This window comes from Oncorhynchus kisutch, linkage group LG17 (genome assembly GCF_002021735.2).
Source record: "Oncorhynchus kisutch isolate 150728-3 linkage group LG17, Okis_V2, whole genome shotgun sequence".
In the NCBI taxonomy this organism is placed as follows: domain Eukaryota; kingdom Metazoa; phylum Chordata; class Actinopteri; order Salmoniformes; family Salmonidae; genus Oncorhynchus; species Oncorhynchus kisutch.
The window spans coordinates 36824812-36847064 of NC_034190.2; the positions used below are offsets into that span (position 1 = coordinate 36824812).

At 43.1% G+C, this 22253-nt stretch overlaps 1 protein-coding gene across 1 annotated transcript in view; it reads left to right on the forward strand.

The window, feature by feature from the left end:
* Positions 1 to 22253, forward strand: part of LOC109906934 (uncharacterized) — a 70907-nt gene that overhangs the window by 26509 nt on the left and 22145 nt on the right. The window contains exon 4 of the mRNA XM_031793758.1: positions 16133 to 18161. Within this exon, the coding sequence (XP_031649618.1) occupies positions 16133 to 18161 (2029 nt within the window). The remainder of the gene's footprint in view (positions 1 to 16132; positions 18162 to 22253) is intronic.

Sequence of the window (22253 nt, forward strand, 5' to 3'; positions counted from 1 at the left end):
GCCCACAAATTTTCTATGGGATTGAGGTCAGGGTTTTGTGATGGCCACTCCAATACCTTGACTTTGTTGGCCATTTTGCCACAACTTTGGAAGTATGCTTGGGGTCATTGTTAATTTGGAAGACCTATTTGCGACCAAGTTTTAACTTCCGGACTGATGTCTTGAGATGTTTCTTCAAAATGTCCACATAATTTTACTTCCTCGTGATGCCATCTATTTTGTGAAGTTCACCAGTACAGCAAAGCACATTTGGGATGGTGTTCTTTGGCTTGCAAGCTTCCCCCTTTTTCCTCCAAACATAACGTTGGTCATTATGGCCAAACAGTTCTATTTTTGTTTCATCAGACCAGAGAACATTTCTCCAAAAAGTACGATCTTTGTCCCCATGTGCAGTTGCAAACCTGGCTTTTTTACGGTGGTTTGGAGCAGTGGCTTCTTCCTTGCTGAGCAGCCTTTCAGGTTATGTTGATATAGGACTCGTTTTACTGTGGATATAGATACCTTTGTACCTGTTTCCTCCAGCATCTTCACAAGGTCCTTTGCTGTTGTTCTGGGATTGATAGAACGTGTCTCCTTCCTGAGCGGTATGACGGCTGCGTGGTCCCATGGTGTTTATATTTGCGTACTATTGTTTGTACAGAAGAATGTGATACTTTCAGGTGTTTGGAAATTGCTCCCTTGGATGAACCAGACTTGTGGAGGTCTACATTTTCTTTTCTGAGGTCTTGGCTGATTTCTTTTGATTTTCCGATGTTGTCAAGCAAAGAGGCACTGAGTTTGAAGGTAGGCCTTGAAATACATTCACAGGTACACCTCCAATTGACTCAAATGATGTCAATTAACCTATCAGAAGCTTCTAAAGCCATGACATAATTTTCTGGAATTTTCCAAGCTATTTAAAGGCACAGTCAACTTAGTGTTTTTAAACTTCTGACCCACTGGAATTGTGATACAGTGAAATAATCTGTCCGTAAACAATTGTTAGACAAATTACTTGTGTCATGCACAAAGTAGATGTCCTAACTGACTTGCCAAAAATATAGTTTGTTAACAAGAAATTAGTGGAGTGGTTTAAAATCGAGTTTTAATGACTCCAATCTAAGTGTATGTAAACTTCCGACTTCAACTGTATACAGAACTTTCCTACCTATGTACAGACAGACAGGCATGACCAAGGTCTACTTTAGCGTCCTGATACATGACATGTGGCTCTAAGTAACTAAGTAACCTGGCCACCGGAACCATAAACATTACGTAATCATTTCTCAGGTGAAACAACTACAATATTTACCAGGTATTTATTTACCTGTTCTTTTTTTTATCTGTCACCTTTTGGAATATTTCTTATTTGTGGACATTTCTTCATTGACAATGGCATCCATTTTTGTTGTTGTTGAATTGGCCAGTTTCCGGGTGAATCACAAAAATGTGAACGTCTCCAAGCCAGACTGTGGAAGTGCTGATTAGCCTCACCCGTCCGACCACGTATTTGTGGTGACTGCTCTCTGCACCCTCTCAGTGGGATGGGCTGTGAGGAGTCATAGTAAAATAACTTCTGGTGGCTTTAAAACATCATTGACGTGTGTGTGTGTGTGTGTGTGTGTGTGTGTGTGTGTGTGAACACTCTTTGTGTAGCCAAGCATGAAAGACATAAGAACGTAGCCTATGGTTTTCATTCTTTAAGATAGGTACACTATGTTTATTGTTTCCGCCTAACTCAGGCGCAGCCTTACATGGTCTACCTGATTGTCAGGCCTTTTGCACGATCATGGAATCTTGGACTTATGCCTTTTTTCTTGGAACACCGTTAAGTACCCAGTAGACCCACACAGGAAAGTTTATATAGCCAAGCCACACTGTTATCAGTCCATCTGAAAACATACAGTACAGCAGGGACATTTTCCACATGGCATTATTCTTCAGAAGTACTGTATTGTTACGGTTTTCTTCCGTTGAAGGAGAGTCGGACCAAAATGCAGCGTGGTTAATACGATACATCTTTAATGAAGATGACACACGAAAATACAAAACAACAAACCGTGAAAACCTATACAGCCTATCTGGTGAATACAAAACACTAAGACAGGAACAATCACCCACAAAACACTCAAAGAATATGGCTGCCTAAATATGGTTCCCAATCAGAGACAACGATAATCACCTGACTCTGATTGAGAACCGCCTCAGGCAACCATAGACTTTGCTAGAACACCCCACTAAGCCACAATCCCAAAACCTACGGAAAAAAAACATACATAAACACAACACAAAATAAACCCATGTCACACCCTGGCCTGACCAAATAAATATAGAAAACACAAAATACTAAGACCAGGGCGTGACATGTGTATATATATATATATATATAATATATATATATATTTTTTTTTTATTTTTTTATTTTTTATTAAAGAGCAATTTACAACCACCCATAATGTACTTTTCTTAAAATTAAATGTTGCTAAAAGTTATTCGGAAAGAAGTGGAGGGCCCTCAACTACGTGAGTCAAGGTGCAACCAAAACATTTCATTGTCATTGTCATGGAAATGGCGCAAGGCTTGCTCACCATTTTTAACTATTAAAATCTTCTAAAATGTATTTAGTCATTTTAAAATAATCTGAAAACTAAGGATCTCAATAAATAACACAAAGATACAGTACCAGTCAAAAGTTTGGCCACACACATTCAAGGATATTTCTTTATTTTTACTATTTTCTACATTGCAGAATAATAGTGAAGATGTCAAAACTATAAAATTACACAAATGGAATAATGTAGAATCATGTAGTAACCAAAAAAATGTTAAAACAAATCAGAATACATTTTATATTTTATATTCTTCTAGGCAGAGTTGTAAAGAAAAAGCCATATCACAGACTGGCCAATAAAAGATTAAGATGGGCAGAAGAACACAGACACTGGACAGAGGAACTCTGCCTTGAAGGCCAGCATCCCGGAGTCGCCTCTTCACTATTGACGTTGAGAAGGGTGTTTTGGGGGTACTATTTAATGAAGCTGCCAGTTGAGGACTTGTGAGGCGTCTGTGTCTCAAACTAGATTAGCCTTTTAAAATGATAAACTTGGATTAGCTAACACAACGTGCCATTGGAACACAGGAGTGATGGTTGCTGATAATGGGCCTCTGTATGCCTATGTAGATATTCCATAAAAAATCTGCAGTTTCCAGCTACAATAGTCACTTGCAACATTAATAATGTCTACACTGGATCAATTAGATGTTGTTTTAATGGACAAAAAAGTCTCTTTTCTTGCAAAAACAAGGACACTTCTTGTTTGAGGAAGTGGAAAAGGGGGAAGAGGGGGTGGAGGAGTAAGAAGAGGATGAAGAGGGAGGCGAGGCGAAGAAGTGACTACATAAGTGACCTCAAACTTTTGAACGGTAGTGTATGCTGAGCACTTGGTGACTGCTTTTCCTTCACTATGCGGTCCAACTCATCCCAAACCATCTCAATTGGGTTGAGGTCGGGTGATTGTGGAGGCCAGGTCATCTGATGCAGCACTCCATCACTCTCCTTCTTGGTTAAATAGCCCTTACACAGCCTGGAGGTGTGTTGGATCATTGTCCTGTTGAAAAACAAATTATAGTCCAAACCAGATGGGATGGCGTATCGCTGCAGAATGCTGTGGTAGCCATGCTGGTTAAGTGTGCCTTGAATTCAAAATAAATCACTGTGTCACCAGCAAAACACCATCACACCTCCTCCATGCTTCACGGTGGGAACCACACGTGCGGAAATCATCCGTTCACCTACTCTATGTCTCTCAAAGACACGGCGGTTGAAAACACAAATTTCACATTTGGACTCATCAGAACAATGGACAGATTTCCACCGGTCTAATGTCCGTTGCTCTTGTTTTTTGGCCCAAGCAAGTCTCTTTGTTGATGTCCTTTGGTAGTGGTTTCTTTGCAGAAATCTTACCATGAAGGGCTGATTCATGCTCCTCTGATTCATGCTCCTCTCCTCTGAACAGTTGATGTTGAGATGTGTATGTTACCTGAACTCTGAAGGATTTATTTGGGCTGCAATCTGAGGTGCAGTTAACTCTAATGAAGCTATCCTCTGCTGAGGTAACTCTGGGTCTTCCTTTCTTGTGGCGGTCGTCATGAGAGCCAGTTTCATCATATCGCTTGATGGTTATTGCGGCTGCACTTGAAGAAATGTTCAAAGTTCTTGACATTGACTGACCTTCATGTCTTAAAGTAATGATGGACTGTCATTTCTCTTTGCTTATTTGAGCTGTTCTTGCCATTAATATAGGCTTTCTTCAGTATACCAACCCTACCTTGTCACAACACAACTGATTGGCTCAAACGCATTAAGAGGGAAAGAAATTACTCACGGCCTTTTAACAAGGCACACCTGTTAATTGAAATGCATTCCAGGTGACTACCTCGTGAAAATAGTACAAATAAAGAAAAACCCTGGAATGAGTAGGTGTGTCCAAACTTTTGACTGGTACTGAATGTCAAATCAGACAATGCCAAATTCCAGTCTGAAGGAACTATGCTTTGAATGAATTTCTCCTTCATTAGGTGCGTGTTTGTTCACACTAACTTCTTATTAGTATCAGAGAGGGAAACCAATGCATGTACATGTTTCTTAGAGTTGTACATTGCAGGAATGGGGTCAAAATATTTTATAGCCTCAACCGTTCAAACACTAAAGACAAATTCATATAAAGACAACATAATCACATGCCACATATTTCCAGGCTCTAGCATTTTGCCCCTTTCTAAATGGGTTTAGACATGACACTTCTGACTGAGTATAGAGAGATATGCCCTGGAAGAGGTGGTCTTCACTGATATATCCCTTAAACCAAGTACACTACACTTTGAAAAAGAATTGAAATAACAATGTAACTGGGAGTTAAAAAGGTTAGGTAGTCAAATGCTTCTGGGTCAAATGCTTCTGCAGTTTAAATACTTCTGGGTCAAAGTTATATGATTCACTTAGAAGTGCATGAATTTAAATATTCAATGCTTTCGACCTATTATGTTACTAAAGAACAGCTAAAGCCCCACACATACAAAACCAGTTTGTTTTATTTATTTATACAGTGGGGAGAACAAGTATTTGATACACTGCCGATTTTGCAGGTTTTCCTACTTACAAAGCATGTAGAGGTCTGTAATTTTTATCATAGGTACACTTCAACTGTGAGAGATGGAATCTAAAACAAAAATTCAGAAAATCACATTGTATGATTTTTAAGTAATTAATTTGCATTTTATTGCATGACATAAGTATTTGATCACCTACCAACCAGTAAGAATTCCGGCTCTCACAGACCTGTTAGTTTTTCTTTAAGAAGCCCTCCTGTTCTCCACTCATTACCTGTATTAACTGTACCTATTTGAACTCCTTACCTGTGTAAAAGACACCTGTCCACACACTCAATCAAACAGACTCCAACCTCTCCACAATGGCCAAGACCAGAGAGCTGTGTAAGGACATCAGGGATAAAATTGTAGACCTGCACAAGGCTGGGATGGGCTACAGGACAATAGGCAGGCAGCTTCTCCCCACTGTATGTACAGTTGAAGTCGCAAGTTTACATACACTTAGGTTGAAGTCATTAAACTCGTTTTTCAACCACTCCCCAATTTTCTTGTTAACAAACCATAGTTTTGGCAAGTCGTTTAGAACATCTACTTTGTGCATGACACAAGTAATTTTTCCAATAATTGTTTACAGACAGACTATTTCACTTATATTTTACTGTATCACAATTCCAGTGGGTCAGAAGTTTACATAAACTAAGTTGACTGTGCCTTTTAAACAGCTTGGAAAATTCCAGGAAATTACAGTGGGGCAAAAAGGTATTTAGTCAGCCACCAATTGTGCAAGTTCTCCCACTTATAAAGATGAGTGAGGCCTGTAATTTTCATCATAGGTACACTTCAACTATGACAGACAAAATTAGAATAAAAATCCAGAAAACAACATTGTAGGATTTTTTATGAATTTATTTGCAAATTATGGCTTAAGGACAACAAAGTCAAGGTATTGGCGTGGCCATCACAAAGCCTCAATCCTATAGAAAATGTGTGGGCAGAACTGAAAAAGCATGTGCGAGCATGGAGGCTTACAAAACTGACTCAGTTACACCAGCTCTGTCAGGAGGAATGGGCCAAAATTCACCCAACTTATTGTGGGAAGCTTGTGGAATGCTACCTAAAACTAATACATACATACATACATGCATACATGCATACATGCATACATACACTGTTCATTCAGAAAGTATTCAGACCCCTTGACTTCCACATTTTGTTACGTTACAGCCTTATTTTCACATCAATCTACACACAGTACCCCATAATGACAGTGAAAACTTTATTTTTATTTTTTATGTTTGCAAATAATAATTAACTGTCAGGGAGGTGACCAAGAACAGAGCTCCAGAGTTCCTCTGTCCTTCTGGAAGGTTCTCCCATCTCTACAGCACTCCACCAATCAGGCCTTTACGGCCAGACAGAAGCCACTGCTCAGTAAAAGGCACATGACAGCCCGCTTGGTGTTTGCCAAAAGGCCCCTAAAGACTCTCAGATCATGAGAAACAAGATTCTCTGGTCTGATGATACCAAGATTGAACTCTTTGGAATGAATTGCAAGCGTCACGTCTGGAGGAAACCTGGCACTACCCCTATGGTGAAGCATGGTGGTGGCCGCATCATGCTGTGGGGATGTTTTTCAGCGGCAGGAACTGGGAGGTTAGTCAGGATTGAGGGAAATATGAACAGAGCAAAGTACAGAGATCCTTGAAGAAAACCTGTTCCAGAGCGCTCAGGACCTCAGACTGGCGTGAAGGTTCACCTTCCAACAGGACAACAACCCTAAGCGCACAACCAAGACAACACAAGAGTGGCTTCAGGACAAGTCTCTGAATGTCCTTGAGTGGCTCAGCCAGAGCCTGGACTTGAACCTGATTGACATCTCTGGAGAGACCTGAAAATGCCTGACTGCGCTTGAGAGGATATGCAGAGAAGACTGGGAGAAACTCCCCAAATACAGGTGTGCCAAGCTTGTAGCGTCATACCCAAGAAGACTAAGCTGCAATCGCATCCAAAGGTGCTTCAACAAAGGGTCTGAATAATTATGTCAATCTTTTATTTCAGTTTTTTACATGTCATACATTTGTTTCTTTCAAGGTCGAGGGGTGGGAGGGGGACTGAAAAGCAACGTTGGTTGCTGTGTAGGATGGGAAGGGATGAGGAATGCATCAGGGTTATTTTTTTATATGCATTTCTTAAAAATACAAATGTCAAAACCAAATCAAAAGTTAGTCAAACATGCCACATAGGTTCTTGAAGCCTCTAAAAACCACATGGGAAACTGTTTAGGGTGAAAAACCCTTCAGCATTGCAGTTCTTGACACACTCAAACCAGTGCCCCTGGCACCTACTACCAATTTCCATTCAATTGCATTAAATATTTTCTTTTGCCCATTCATCCTCTGAATGGCACACATATACAACATATGTCTCAGTTGTCTCGTAGGTTTAACAATCCTTTAACCTGTCTAATGCCCTTCATCTACACTGATTGAAGTGGATTTAACAGGTGACGTCAATAAGGGATCATAGCTTTCACCTGGACTCACCTGGTCAGTCTATGTCATGGAGAGAGCTGCTGTTTAGTACACTCAGTGTAGACCAGGACCATAGTGTTTTTTAGCAGATCTTGTATTATTCTTCAGAATTTATCAAAGGGCCAGTATGAAATTAAGAAAGGGGCCGGATCGGGCCCGCAGGCCACCAGTTGAATAGCCCTTCTGTAAGTAGTGTTGTCTTTTTGTTGTTGTCTTTCCCATTGTCTTTCCCAGCGGTGCAGCGGTCTAAGGCACTGCATCTTAGTGCTAGAGGCGTCATTACAGACCCTGGTTTGATCCCGGGCTGTATCACAACCGGCTGTCATCGGGATTCCCATAGGACGGCGCACAATTGGTCGGGTTAGGGGAGGGTTTGGCCGGGGCAGGGAGTCATTGTAAAATAAGAATTTGTCCTTAACTGACTTACCTAGTTAAATAAAGGTTAAATAAAAATAAACATATCAGCTGTTGTTTCCTGCTGCCCCACAAGATGGTGGCATATACATATGGTTGAGTTAAGAATGGAGTGGTCCACTTACTTATTACAATATCACTAAGAGATATCTCTACACTATATATAAGGGTGAAAAATAGAAAGAATCAGCATGTGTGAATGTAGGCAGTTTCTAGAAAGTCACACAGGAAACAAAATGGTTTGCTAGCCTCTGCTTTAATCAAATCAATTTTTTTTGGGTCAAATGCACCGAATACCGTGAAATGCTTACTTACAAACCCTTAACCAACAATGCAGTTAAGAAAATACACAAATAAAATAAGTAACACATTAAAATAACAATAATGAGACTATATACAGGGGGTACCGGTACCGAGTCAGTGTGCAGCGGTACAGATTAGTCGAGGTCATTTGTACATGTAGGTAGGGTGAAGTGACTATGCATAGATAATAAACAGCGAGTAGCAGCAGTGTAAAAATAAAAGGAGGTAGAAGCTGTTATGGAGCCTTTTGCACCTAGACTTGGCGCTCCGGTACCGCTTGCCGTGCGGTAGCAGAGAGAACAGTCTATGACTTTGGTGACTGGAGTCTGACAATTTTTGGGGGCATTCCTCTGACACCACCTAGTATATAGGTCCTGGATGGTAGAGTATGTTACACTCTGTCCAACATCTCTTTTATGAACCAGGAAGTGCTGTCATAATCTGCCAATTGACAAAACTTCCACCTCTTGTATGAGATTGGAGCTCTGATTGACAGAGATGTTAACACATCTCACATCTAGGTGGAAGCTAAGCTAAAGGGAATAACCCTCAATGTGTTAAGTGTTTTGGACTCGGAGGCCACCTTGCTACAGGGATTCGGGAGGGCCAAATGTCTGCTGACACTGTGTCATCTGGTGCTGTCATTGGCGCCATCCATTCTTTGTCTACGAACCTACTTAGATTTTCTATGACATTCAATTTTCTTTCATGAATACCAGGATGGAAGCAATCATCAGAAACATGCCAAAGGTAAACTTTCAAGAAAAGTCAACAATTGACAACAAATGCACATTTAAGGACATAGCTTGATTAGCATACTGCGCCCCATACATTATAGTTTTACCCATGGGCAATGATAGGTGTTCACCACATGAGGGCAACACTTTCAAAAGAGATATATCAAACCAACATTTCTTTACCTGTAATTAAAAAAGACAATTTTGGCCTGTGAAGAATACCTCGGTTATAAGAGGTTTTAGTGGCCTCGCCACTAAAACATGTTAGAAAAACAGTCAGCCGTGAGTGACAAGTGAAAGAGATTCTCCGGTACTTTGGTATACTTATTAGCCAGTAGATTTGAATGTAGCAATCACGTGCCAAAAGTGGTCCCCGAAATAGATGATATGTGCCCCACGTCATTGCTCTCTCTCTGCTGCGTCCACTGAGCCATTGGGCCCGCCCTGTAACCTCATTGGATAAGGCTGGGCAGGCCACTTGCTAGCTGTCACTCAAATGCACAGGGCAGCAACTCATTGGCTAGAACTCGAATTGGTAGGGGGCTGGCCCACTTGGGGAGAAATTTAGGGAAAAGTACACGGCACAGCTTTAAGAAAACAGTTTAACAAATTAAGGATTTCGTGGCTAATTGAGGTAAAATGGTAATTCCACTCATAGATTATGCATGTGTAACTACACATTGACACATCAGCCCAAAGCAGGATGTTTAAAAAATAAATTTTTAATCGCCAAAATACCGGAGATTGTACATCAGTAATGCCGGCAAAATTAATTATCTTATGGGAATTATACATCCCAGTGTGTTTAGCTACAGGAGTAGCCTGATTTTAACATCTCTTAGTGATTGATGCATTGCTATTAAAATGTAAGAACAAGCAAAGAGTGTGTGTGGATATTCGTGTTCTTCCTTAGACCACAAAGCCTTCCTCCACCTTACCCTTCAGACAGCATAGAGGGGGGAAAAAAAGAGTTACAAAAAATAAGTTGATGAGTCGTGTACACATTTTAGATGGCGTTTTAGCAGTGCAATGAAATTCTTCTGTTACTGGCTCCTAACAATGCAGTCAAATGTCAATCAATTCTAATGGAGAAAATTGAGAAAATAACTGACGGACAAATCCAATGAACAACCCAAATAGCACTGTAGCAGTATCAATGCAATCTATACATATGTACACAAGGGGAATTTACACAAGAGAAACTACACTGAACAAAAATATAAACCTAAAGTGTAAAGTGTTGGTCCCATATTTCATGAGCTAAAATAAAAGTTTCCAGAAATGTTCCATCCAGTCAAAAAGCTTATTTCTCTTACATTTTGTGAACACATTTGTTTACATGAGCATTTTTCCTTTGCCAAAATAATCTACCTACCTGACAGGTGTGGCATATCAGAAAGCTGATTAAACAGAATGATCATTACACAGGTGCACCATGTGCTGGGGACAGTAAAAGGCCACTCTAAAATGTGCAGTTTGTCACAACAACACAATGCCATAAATGTCTAAAGTTTTGAGGGAGTGTGCAATAGGCATGCTGACTGCAGGAATGTCCACCTGAGCTGTTGCCAGAGAATTTAATGTTAATTTCTCTACCATAAGCAGCCTCCAACATCATTTTAGAGAATTTGGCAGTACGTCCAACCGGCCTCACAACCGCAGACCACGTGTAAGGCGTTGTGTGGGTGAGCGGTTTGTCAACGGCATGAACAGAGAGCCCCGTGGTTGCGGTGGGGTTATGGTATGGGCAGGCTTAAGCTACGGACAACAAACACAATTACATTTTGTCGATTAGCAATGTGAATGCACAGAGATACCGTGATGATATCCTGAGGCCCATTGTCATGTCATTCATCCGCCGCCATCTACTCATGTTTCAGTATGATAATGCACGGCACCATGTCGCAAGGATCTGTACACAATTCATGGAAGCTGAAAATGTCCCAGTTCTTCCATGGCCTGCATACTCACCAGACATGTTACCCATTGAGCATGTTTGGGATGTGAATGACAGCATGTTCTAGTTCCCGCCAATATTCAGCAACTTCACACAGCCATTGAAGAGGAGTGGGATAACATTTCCCTGGCCACAGTCAACAACCTGATTAACTCTATGTGAAAGAGATGTCGCGCTGCATGAAGCAAATGATGGTCACAACAGATACTGACTGGTTCTGATCCACGTCCCTTTTTAAGATATCTGTGACCAACAGATGCATTTCTGTATTCCCAGTCATGTGAAATCCAGAGATTAGGGCCTAATTTATTTATTTCAATGACTGATATCCTTATATGAACTGTAACTCAGTCAAATCTTAGGTGGTGATATATTCCCGACAGGAAATTTCTTCAGCCACAGGAGGTTGTAGAGGCACTGTTGCACTTCTTCACCACAGTGCCGGTGTGGTGAGACCATTTCAGTGTCATCAGTGATGTGTACACCAAGGAAGTTCAAGCTTTTGATCCTATCTACTGCGTCCCCGTCTGATGATGCGGGCATGCTCCCTCTTCTGTCTCCTGTAGTCCACAATAAGATCCTTCTGTCTCCTGTAGTCCACAACAAGATCCTTCTGTCTCCTGTAGTCCACAATAAGATCCTTCTGTCTCCTGTAGTCCACAATAAGATCCTTCTGTCTCCTGTAGTCCACAATAAGATCCTTCTGTCTCCTGTAGTCCTCAATAAGATCCTTCTGTCTCCTGTAGTCCACAATAAGATCCTTCTGTCTCCTGTAGTCCTCAATAAGATCCTTCTGTCTCCTGTAGTCCACAATAAGATCCTTCTGTCTCCTGTAGTCCACAATAAGATCCTTCTGTCTCCTGTAGTCCACAATAAGATCCTTCTGTCTCCTGTAGTCCACAATAAGATCCTTCTGTCTCCTGTAGTCCACAATAAGATCCTTCTGTCTCCTGTAGTCCACAATAAGATCCTTCTGTCTCTTGTAGTCCACAATAAGATCCTTCTGTCTCCTGTAGTCCACAATAAGATCCTTCTGTCTCCTGTAGTCCTCAATAAGATCCTTCTGTCTCCTGTAGTCCACAATAAGATCCTTCTGTCTCCTGTAGTCCACAATAAGATCCTTCTGTCTCCTGTAGTCCACAATAAGATCCTTCTGTCTCCTGTAGTCCTCAATAAGATCCTTCTGTCTCCTGTAGTCCTCAATAAGATCCTTCTGTCTCCTGTAGTCCTCAATAAGATCCTTCCTTTGTATTGACGTTGAGGGACAGGTTATTTTCCTGGGATCACTCCGCCAGCACAGGTTTGTCAGCATGTGTGTGTGTGAATTCCCAATTTCTCATGTTGGAGCAGATTATTGTGAGTTTGTGTTGATTTGACTGCACTTCCTGATTCGGCCTTATTTTAGATTTGGTTCTTTAAGAAATGCTAGCAGCCATGATTGAATTCAAACGGGAGTTGATTTTGGGGTTTGGTTTGATGCGGGTGTCTCTTGTGTGTGTTCGCAGGTGCGAAGAGTTAACCAAATGATTAGCCAAGTTAGCCTCAGCCGCCTGGTGTGCGACTGTGGTGAAGTTGACCTATTGGCCTTTTAAAATGTAGTCCCATGTACATTGTGTAATTTCCTGATGGTCCCTATCTCGCCCCATAGTAATGTCAAACCAAATTGATCATGGGTATTACGATCAGGTCGCGTGCAGCTGCGCTCTGAACTGATGATTACTTGGGTGCTGCCAGCTAAGGGCATGTGAGCAGGATTCAAATAAACCCAACCCATAGGAAACTGTTATGTTACCCTTCATTCCATGACATACAATCTTTTCCTATCATCTCACAAATCTTAGTTTTGGACGAGACTGATTTTATGACCAAAATGATCTTATTTACACATGATACTAAACTTTGACACTGGAATAAATATTTGATTCATACCAATGACACATAGGCCGCTTAAAACATTTTAAAAAACGAGAAGTTGCTTTTTAGGTGCAGTCGCTCTTTAAAGCTGCATGTTCCAGCAGAGGTGCAGTGGTATGTGGTAGCTAAGCCCTTCTCTCTTCCCCGGGGCCAGGTGTTGTGATGAGTTGATCTACCTGCTGAAACGGACGGATGGAGAAGTGCCATAGCACACTACCAAGAAAAACACCGGAAAGAAGTTGGATAAAGAAGTAGTTTAGAAAAAGAAATGCGCTGCTACGCTGTTGTAGTGATGTGCTGTCAAATCTTTCCAAAATGGTAGTATGAAATCAGGGAGGAGTTGTGAGGATAGATGAACTCCATTTAACGTAGGTAAACATTTGTTGTCAACTCATAAAAGGACTGCTGTTTAGTCTGGAACACATAGATAGGACACTTATGTCTGACTTGGCACCCCACTTGTCTCTCTAGTAGTGTGCATATTGTACACTTTATGTTGAATCTGTCTATTTGTACCTGTCCCTGGAGAGAGACCCTACATGTTTGAACAGACCCAACACATTTTTGTTATGGACACGAAATCAAAATGCTTCGTCTGATCGTAAGTCAGTGGTTCTCATGGTTCAGTGGGTTAGAGCAGGGGAGTGCAACCCTTTGAGTCCCCAGGACCAGGTTTGATTTGGATTCCCACATGACTAGTCTGTAGATTGTCTGTCTGTAGAGCATCTACAGATGGACTATCCAATTAAAGTGTTACCGCTTCTGCTGAAAGCATATTAATCATACTTCAAAACATAGTAATTATGCAACAGTGACCTATGAGGAATGCATGTCTGGCATCTGTTTTGATTTGACGTACAGCACCAGTCAAATGTTCAGACACACCTACTCATTCCAGGGGTTTTCTTTATTTTTACCATTTTCTACATTGTAAAATAATGGTGAAGACGTCAAAACTATGAAATATGGAATCATGTAGTAACCAGAAAAGTGTTAAACAAATCAAAATATATTTTATATTTGAGATTCTTCAAAGTAGCCACCCTTTGCCTTGATGACAGCTTTGCACACTCTTGGAATTCTCTCAACCAGCTTCATGAGGTAGTCACCTGGAATGCATTTCAGTTAACAACAGGTGTGTCTTGTTAAAAGTTATATAATAAGTTATATATATATAATAAGCCAAGAGAAACGACAGTCAATCATTACTTTAAGATATGAAGGTCAGTCAATCCGGAAAATGTCAAGAACTTTGAACGTTTCTTCAAATGCAGTTGCAAAAACCATCAAGCGCTATGATGGAACTGGCTCTCATGAGCACCGCCACAGGAAATTAAAATCCAGAGTTACCTCTGCTGCAGAGGATACGTTCATTAGAGTTACCAGCCTGAAATAAATGCTTCACAGAGTTCAAGTAACAGACACATCTCAACATCAACTGTTCAGCGGAGACTGTGTGAATCAGCCCTTCTTGGTCAAATTACTGCAAAGAAACCACTAATAAAGGACACCAATAATAAGAAGATACTTGTTTGGGCCAAGAAACACGCGCAATGGACTTAGACCGATGAAAATCTGTCCTTTGTTCTGATGAGTCCAAATTTAGATTTTTGGTTCCAACCGCTGTGTCTTTGTGAGACAGAGTAATTGAACGGATGATCTCTGCATGTGCAGTTCCCACCGTGAAGCATGGAGGAGGATGTGTGATGGTTTGGGGGTGCTTTGCTGGTGACACCGTCAGTGATTTATTTAGAATTCAAGCCACACTTAACCAGCATGGCTACCACAGCATTCTGCAGTGATACGCCATCCCATCTTGGTTTCACTTAGTGGTACTATCATTTGTTTTTCAACAGTACAGGGACCCAACACACCTCCAGGCTGTGTAAGGGCTATTTGACCAAGAAGGAGAGTGATGGAGGGCTGCATCAGATGACCTGGCCTCCACAATCACTTGACCTCAACCCAATTGAGATGGTTTGGGATGAGTTAGACCACAGAGTGAAGGAAAAGCAGCCAACAAGTGCTTGGCATATGTGGAAACTCCTTCAAGACAGTTGGAAAAGCATTCCATGTGATGCTGGTTGAGAGAATGCCAAGAGTGTGCAAAGCTATCATCAAGGGTGGCTAGAATCTGAAATATATTTTGATTTTTTTGGTTACTATATGATTCCATATGTGTTATTTCATAGTTTTGATGTCTTCAGTATTATTCTACAATGTAGAACATTTTGAAAAATAAAGAAAAACCTTTGAATGACTAGGTGTGTCCAAACGTTTGACTGGCACTGTATGAGAGAGCTCAGATTGTACACCAACAGGTTTGTGGAAAGGTTATCACAACACAGTGCTATTTTCTGATCTTTTGACCTCTAGTGCTTCTTGAAACCCCCCCCCTCCCCCCAAGAGTAGGTAGGGCACTTTAGTTCATGCCACCTCCCAACACAGAGAGCTGTAACAGAACAGTAATCACTATAGCTGTTAACGCTTATTTGAGTCATGTGTGGAATAGTACTGAGATTCAAAAGTGACTCAACCTGTAATGCTTTGTTTGAAGGCATTTTTGAAGGCGATTGCGAAATAGTGATTCATTTCAAATGAATTTGTCACGTAAACCTGTGACATTCAAGCTCAAAGGGCATTTAACAAATGGTTACATCCACAGTAGTATCACAGTAGGTTTGGCCTGGCATCATTTGAAACCTGTTGACTTCAAGTAACCTTTAGCTTTCAGCAACTCTTCGTACACATTGTAAACACAAACTAATCTCTGGTTAAACATTGTTGCAATGTGTGTAAGTTTATTTTTTTAATTTTTTTTGTCCCAGTATACATTTTAGGTTGGACAGTCTGAAAGAAAATTGGCCCACCACACAACGTATAATATATATTGGCCTTAATAGTAATGTACTAACTATACACAAGAAGATGTATACAGTTTTTGGGCCATCATTGTTACATTTCCCAATCAATGACACAAAACCACACTGCTGGTGAAGCATGTAGCCTAGCTTCTGTTAACTTTTTTACAGTACACCCAATTCTGCAGACCTAAAGTTCACCTCTATGATTTTCATAGCTTACCTAGATAATCACCACCTCTTGACTAAACAGTCCTTAACACACTGCCATGATTGGTCAATGACTATTATTAACTTGTGCCATTCTGTTTGTCTCCTACCTGTTAGGTCTCTGGATGCTTCAGCTGTTCTCAGTACTGCTTTAAAAGACTCTGAGGGCTCTGATTCAGAAATTCAGCAGATAGTGGCTTATCTGGAGTCAGACAGCGAGATGAAATTATTCCGTTCCACTCTCATTATAAGACCCTCTCCCACCCACAAGGGCATGGAGGAATCAAAACAGGACTTCCGTAAAGTCTCCCAGGTCACCGACAATGACACCACAGACCACACTGAATACAGTGTGGACTACAGTACAAGCACTATCACTGACCCCAATAGAACTGAAAGTGACCTAGGTCCAGTCGTACCAGAATACAAATGGAGAAACCAGGATGAGGGGGCGCAAACCACTTTCGACCCCACAGGGGTGTCCTGGCGCTCTGACTCTCAGTCGAATGAGTCAAGAGTGTCCACGTACAATGGATTGTACTCCTCCCTGTCCCCCTCCCTCCCTGTGTACAGACAACACCTCACCTCCCCCGGGCCGCCATTCCAGGAACCTGGCCTGTCCTCCCACTCCTCGAACATGCCCAGTTCCCCCGGCAACGGTCACTGGCTGAGCGACAGGAGCGAAGTTCAGCTGAGCCATGAGAGTAGCGAGCCAGAAACAGGCAGGGGGAGGAGGAGGGAGTGGGAAGAGGAGGAGGAGCTAGCCACTGCACCTGCAGGACAGAGAGAGAGAGGGGTAGAGCAAAAGAGTAGGGCGGGAGAGTCTGTGGCAAAGAAGATAAAATCAGGCTGTGATCCACAGTCGCTCCCAGTCTCAAACTTCTCCTCGGCGGGTCAGTCTATTGAAGACGTGGACTACAGCAGAGACAGCAGTGACTTCTTCTCTGGGGTGTACAAGGCCACACTCGTGGAGCTGCTCCCTGACCCCTCCTTCTCAGACCCTTCCCCCTCTTCCTCTCCCGTGACCCCTGACCCAGGCTCCCCCTATCACGGTGACATGGAATGCCTGGTGGACACCCTGAAGAGCATGAACCCTATCCCGGTCCAGAGGCAGAGGAGCCTGCGTGGGACGACTGCCCCCTCCATCTTCTCCTCCCTTTCCCCTATCGTGGAGGATGCCCCCTGCTCCACCCCCACCACCACCAAATCTCCCCAGGTGCCCGCTGGGTCTTCGCTGGAGGTCCCTAACAACCGTTACATCCTTCCCGCAGACCTGGGCCTCAAACGGGGTGCCGCCAAAGAGATGCGCTCCCCTCTGGAGTTGATGAAGCTCCAGCAGCTCCAACAGCAGCAGGAGCAGCAGGCTGGGGACCACCATTTGAACCGTGGAAGCCTCAACCTCCCACTCCGAGCCTCGGCTCTTAACAGCATCATCGTGAGGAAGAGCTCCTTGGGCAGTGACTCGTCCTCAGAGCACTCGCCATCCCCCATACTAAACGGAGGGAGCAACAAACAGTCTCCAAGCCCCTCGCGCCTGGACAACTCGTTCCTCTTCTCCAGCTATCGTTCAGCATCGATTGATCAGCCACAGGAGAATGGCAATGCCCATAGCCCAGGCCAGCGGCCCTCTCTTTTCCGTACGAGCTCCCTACCGGACATAGGGCCTAACCAGGACCGCATGAGCTCAGGGGTTGGTATGGGCATGGCTGGTGGGCCTGGGACCAGACTTGAATTTGAATCTGGAGCCGGAACTGACCCTTCTACCCCCTTCCGCTACGAACGTTTGTCCTCCCTGATGTCTGGCTCCTTAACCGGAAACAACACCGACACCAACTCTCGAATGAGCAGGCCCCCTCCCCTCCCTAGCTTCACCTCTACCCTCGGAAGCCTCGTCAGTCCCACAAGCTCATCTCTGGACATCCACAGGTCGTTCGACAATTCTAACGACTCCCAGTCCAAGCTCAGCCCGGGACTGGGTGGTATGGGCTCTGTGGGCTCTATTGGTCTGGGTCTGCAGAGGAGCTTCAGTAACGAAGGCCTGAACTCACCACTGTTCAACACGGGGTCTGTCCATGGAGGATCTCACTTCAGTCCAGAGCCAGAGAAGAACCTGGTGCCGAAGTATAGAGCTTTCCCCGACGCCTATGTGAGTACTTTTAGTTGGAAAAGGTTTCAGGAAGATTGTGTGAATACTGGGATCACGGGGATGGTAAAAGGAGTGTGATAGAATTCATGACAAAGAGTCATTTGGGAAGGGGTCTAGTACAGGGGGAATAGGGGCATTTAATAGGACTGCAATTGGATTGGATTTGTCTTGCACACGTATTTCACCATTGGCCTCATGACACATTTTTTTTTAGATGTTTAGTGAGAGATTGGGAGAACACAGTGTGAGAGGAGAAGAATATAGGAGGGATAGGAAGAAATGGAACTCAGCCTAAGTTTTCAGGATGTACATGTTTTACACGCCTACCGAGCATTTTTGTCATTGGTTTACATGGACGTTTTGAAGAACAGATGAGTTTAGGAAGGGATTTACGTGACAATCTGATTTGAGAAAAAGTGCAAATGACCATTGTAGGTTCCTGATTTTTCTACCTTTTCACTTGACGAGTTCCACCGCGGTGACGCTGATGCCCTTTCCGGATGAAAGGGTGAGGGCGGTGAAATGGTACCGGAGGCTGATGAAACGCAATGGATCCCATGGCTAGAAGCATTACATCAGCCACAGTATCCGTGCTCCCGTCTCATGTAGCTACTAGCTCCTCCCATCTGCATTCGTAATACACATTGTCAGCTCTAATAAATACAGTCACAGCAAACAATACAGATGAGCAGCAAAAAAAAGCGGGACAAGACGCATCTCTGACGGGACATGGCAGGAGTTACAACATCCCACGAGGCCACATCCTTATGTTTCCTCTAATGACATTGTCAGGCATATACATCAGCCACACAGGTGCGTGTACATATTGACATTAGGAGATACTGAGCACCGCTCGTCCAGTGGGGAGCTTTATCTTTCACCATTCGACCGAGACGTTGACACTTATCCTATGCAAACTGTGTTTTGCAGTTGGCACAGTGCACGCGCGTTCTGTTTGTGTGCCGGTCCGGATATCTAATAACCCTGCCTCCCCTCAGGCCACAGGTAGACCTGAGCAGCTCATGTTTCTGTCACTGAGACTATTATTGACCCTTTCACCGTGTGATTTGGCTCCTCAATGGAACTGGCTCTCTGACCTCCGTTATATCGGTAGAATCCTTGTATACATCTGAATGTGAGATCCACGTGTGAGACTCAAGTTGACATGAGTCTATGATTTATGCAAGAGTTTCTGGGCATGCATAGCCTAGATCTCAGCTAAGAATTCGGGACAGAAGTCACACGGGCAGTTCAGTAACCTGTAATGCTGGTGGCTATCTGACCAACATGAATTCTACGTCACCAGAACAGGTACAATGAGTGGCCTGTTATCATCTGGGTGTTGCCAGGCATGTGTTTTGGAGACTGTTTTCACTGCCCACTGTTGGCTTTTACAGCCTCATCCTGCTTTCCTTTTGCCAACAGAGAGGAAAAGGGAGGGAAGGAGAGAGAGAGAGAGAGAGAGAGAGAGAGAGAGAGAGAGAGAGAGAGAGAGAGAGAAGAGAGAGAGAGAGAGAGAGAGAGAGAGAGAGAGAGAGAGAGAGAGAGAGAGAGAGAGAGAGAGAGAGAGAGAGAGAGAGAGAGAGAGAGAGAGAGAGAGAGAGAGAGAGAGAGAGAGAGAGAGAGAGAGAGAGAGAGAGAGAGAGAGAGAGAGAGAGAGAGAGAGAGAGAGAGAGAGAGAGAGAGAGAAACAAGCAAAGGGAGAGTGAGACATCAAGAGAAGGAGCGCTAGAGATGGGGAGCGTGAAAGGGTGAACGAGAAAGTCCAACACATGCAGAGACATACCTATCAGAACACAACGGTTGGAGTTTAGGAGGGGGAATTTGAATATACAGGAATTTACATGATCTTAATAAGATGCGTCTATGGCAACAGGCCTTGGACACACTGTACATCTATGTCTGTACATCTATGACATGAATGAAAGCTACCCATCCAGATAGTATTAGGGGCATAATTCATTTTGGCACAGTGTTCTCGGCAGCACTTATCCACCCAGCGATCGAATCCTGCTTGGGCTGACACTCCTCGTCTTTTCATCTTTCGTTTACCTCAACTTTGACCTTTGCTTACTGCTGGATCTGACAGAGCTGAGTCGACAGCCTGGCCCAGGAGAGGAGGGAGGGTGGTGGAAGGGGGGGGGGGGGGAACGATTAAGTCTTCTCTGTCTTTCCCCCCGCTGTTCCGTTCATCTCGCTCTTATACAAGTCTGTGCACAGTCTGAACGTATCGTGCTGAGACGGCGCGATGTAATCTGTAAGCACATTTCCAGCCTGCGGTGCTTGGCTGGGGGTTAACACTTGGGAGGTGGAGAGGCGTGGGTACATGAAGGGCTGTGACAATGCCAGTATCGCAAAACACCAAGCAGACCAAACTCTTTAGTCCTTTAAAAACCTGCTGTGTGTAAAATATTGTGAGCTATAGCTTGGAAAATAAATACATGTGACGCTGGATGACAACACAATGATGTTTGTTTCCAACGTTAGGGTTGTTTTCATAAAGAAGTCACATCTGCTTTGTGTTTTGTTTCCTTGCCACGATACTAAAGAGTATTGCCACACTGTTATCGTCCTGGACCTTTTATTTAACTAGGCAAGTCAGTTAAAAACAAATTCTTATTTACAATGACGGCCTACCAGAAGGCAAAAGGCCTCCTGCGGGGACAGGGGATGGGATTAAAAAAGAATCATAAAATAAATATAGAACTAAACACACTTCACGACAAGAGACAACACTACCTAAAGAGAGGCTTAAGACCACAACATAGCAAGGCGGCAACACATGACATCACAGCGTGGTAGCAACACAACATGGCAACAACATGGTAGAAACACAACATGGGAGCAGCACAAAACATGGTACAAAAATTCTTGCACACGGACAACAGCACAAAGGGCAAGAAGGTAGAGGCAACAATGCATCACGCAAAGCAGTCAACTGTCAGTAAGAGTGTCCATGATTGAGTCTTTGAATAAATAGATTGAGTTAAAACTGTCCAGTTTGAGTGTTTGTTGCAGCTCGTTCCAGTCTATCAGCAGCAGCGAACTGAAAAGTCGAGTGATCCAGGGATGTGTGCTTTGGGGACCTTTTAACAGAATGTGACTGGCAGAACGGGTGTTGTATGTGGAGGATGAGGGCTGCAGTAGATATCTCAGATAGGGGGGAGTGAGGGCTAAGAGGGTTTTAGAAATTTGCATCAACCAGTGGGTCTTGCGGCAGGTATACTGAGATGACCAGTTTCCAGAGGGGTATAGAGTGCAGTGATGTGTCCTATAAGGAGCATTGGTGGTAAATCTGATGGCCGAATGGTAAAGAACATCTAGCCGCTCGAGAGCACCCTAACCTCCGATCAATAAATTACATCTCTGTAATCTAGCATGGGCAGGATGGTCATCTGAATTAGAGTTAGTTTGGCAGCTGGGGTGAAAGAGGAGCGATTACAATAGTCTAGATTTAATTTTAGCCTGCAGCTTTGATATGTGCTGAGAGAAGGACAGTGTACCGTCTAGCCATCCTCCCAAGTACTTGTATGAGGTGACTACCTCAAGCTCTAAACCCTCAGAGTAGTAATCAGAGGGTTTAGAGAGGGGTTCAGAGAGGGGCATTCTTCTTACCAAACCACATTACCTTTGTTTGGGAGGTGTTCAGGACAAGATTAATGGCAGAGAAAGCTTGTTGGACACTAAGAAAGCTTTGTTGTAGAGCATTTAACACAAAATCCAGGGAGATGCCAGCTGAGTATAAGACTGGATCTGCATATACAGTGGGGCAAAAAAGTATTTAGTCAGCCACCAATTGTGCAAGTTCTCCCACTTAAAAAGATGAGAGAGGCCTGGAATTTTCATCATAGGTACACTTCAACTATGACAGACAAAATGAGAAAGAAAATCCCGAAAATCACATTTTTTATGAATTTATTTACAAATTATGGTGGAAAATAAGTATTAATCCAGTTATAATATATAAAAAACATGTTTTACTATTTGTGTCGTTATTGCTTGAATTCAGGCTTGGCTGCACAGCTTTCATTGGGGAAAGAATGCTTCTGTACTCTGCCCGTCCTCTGCACAGCTTTCATTGGGGAAAGAATG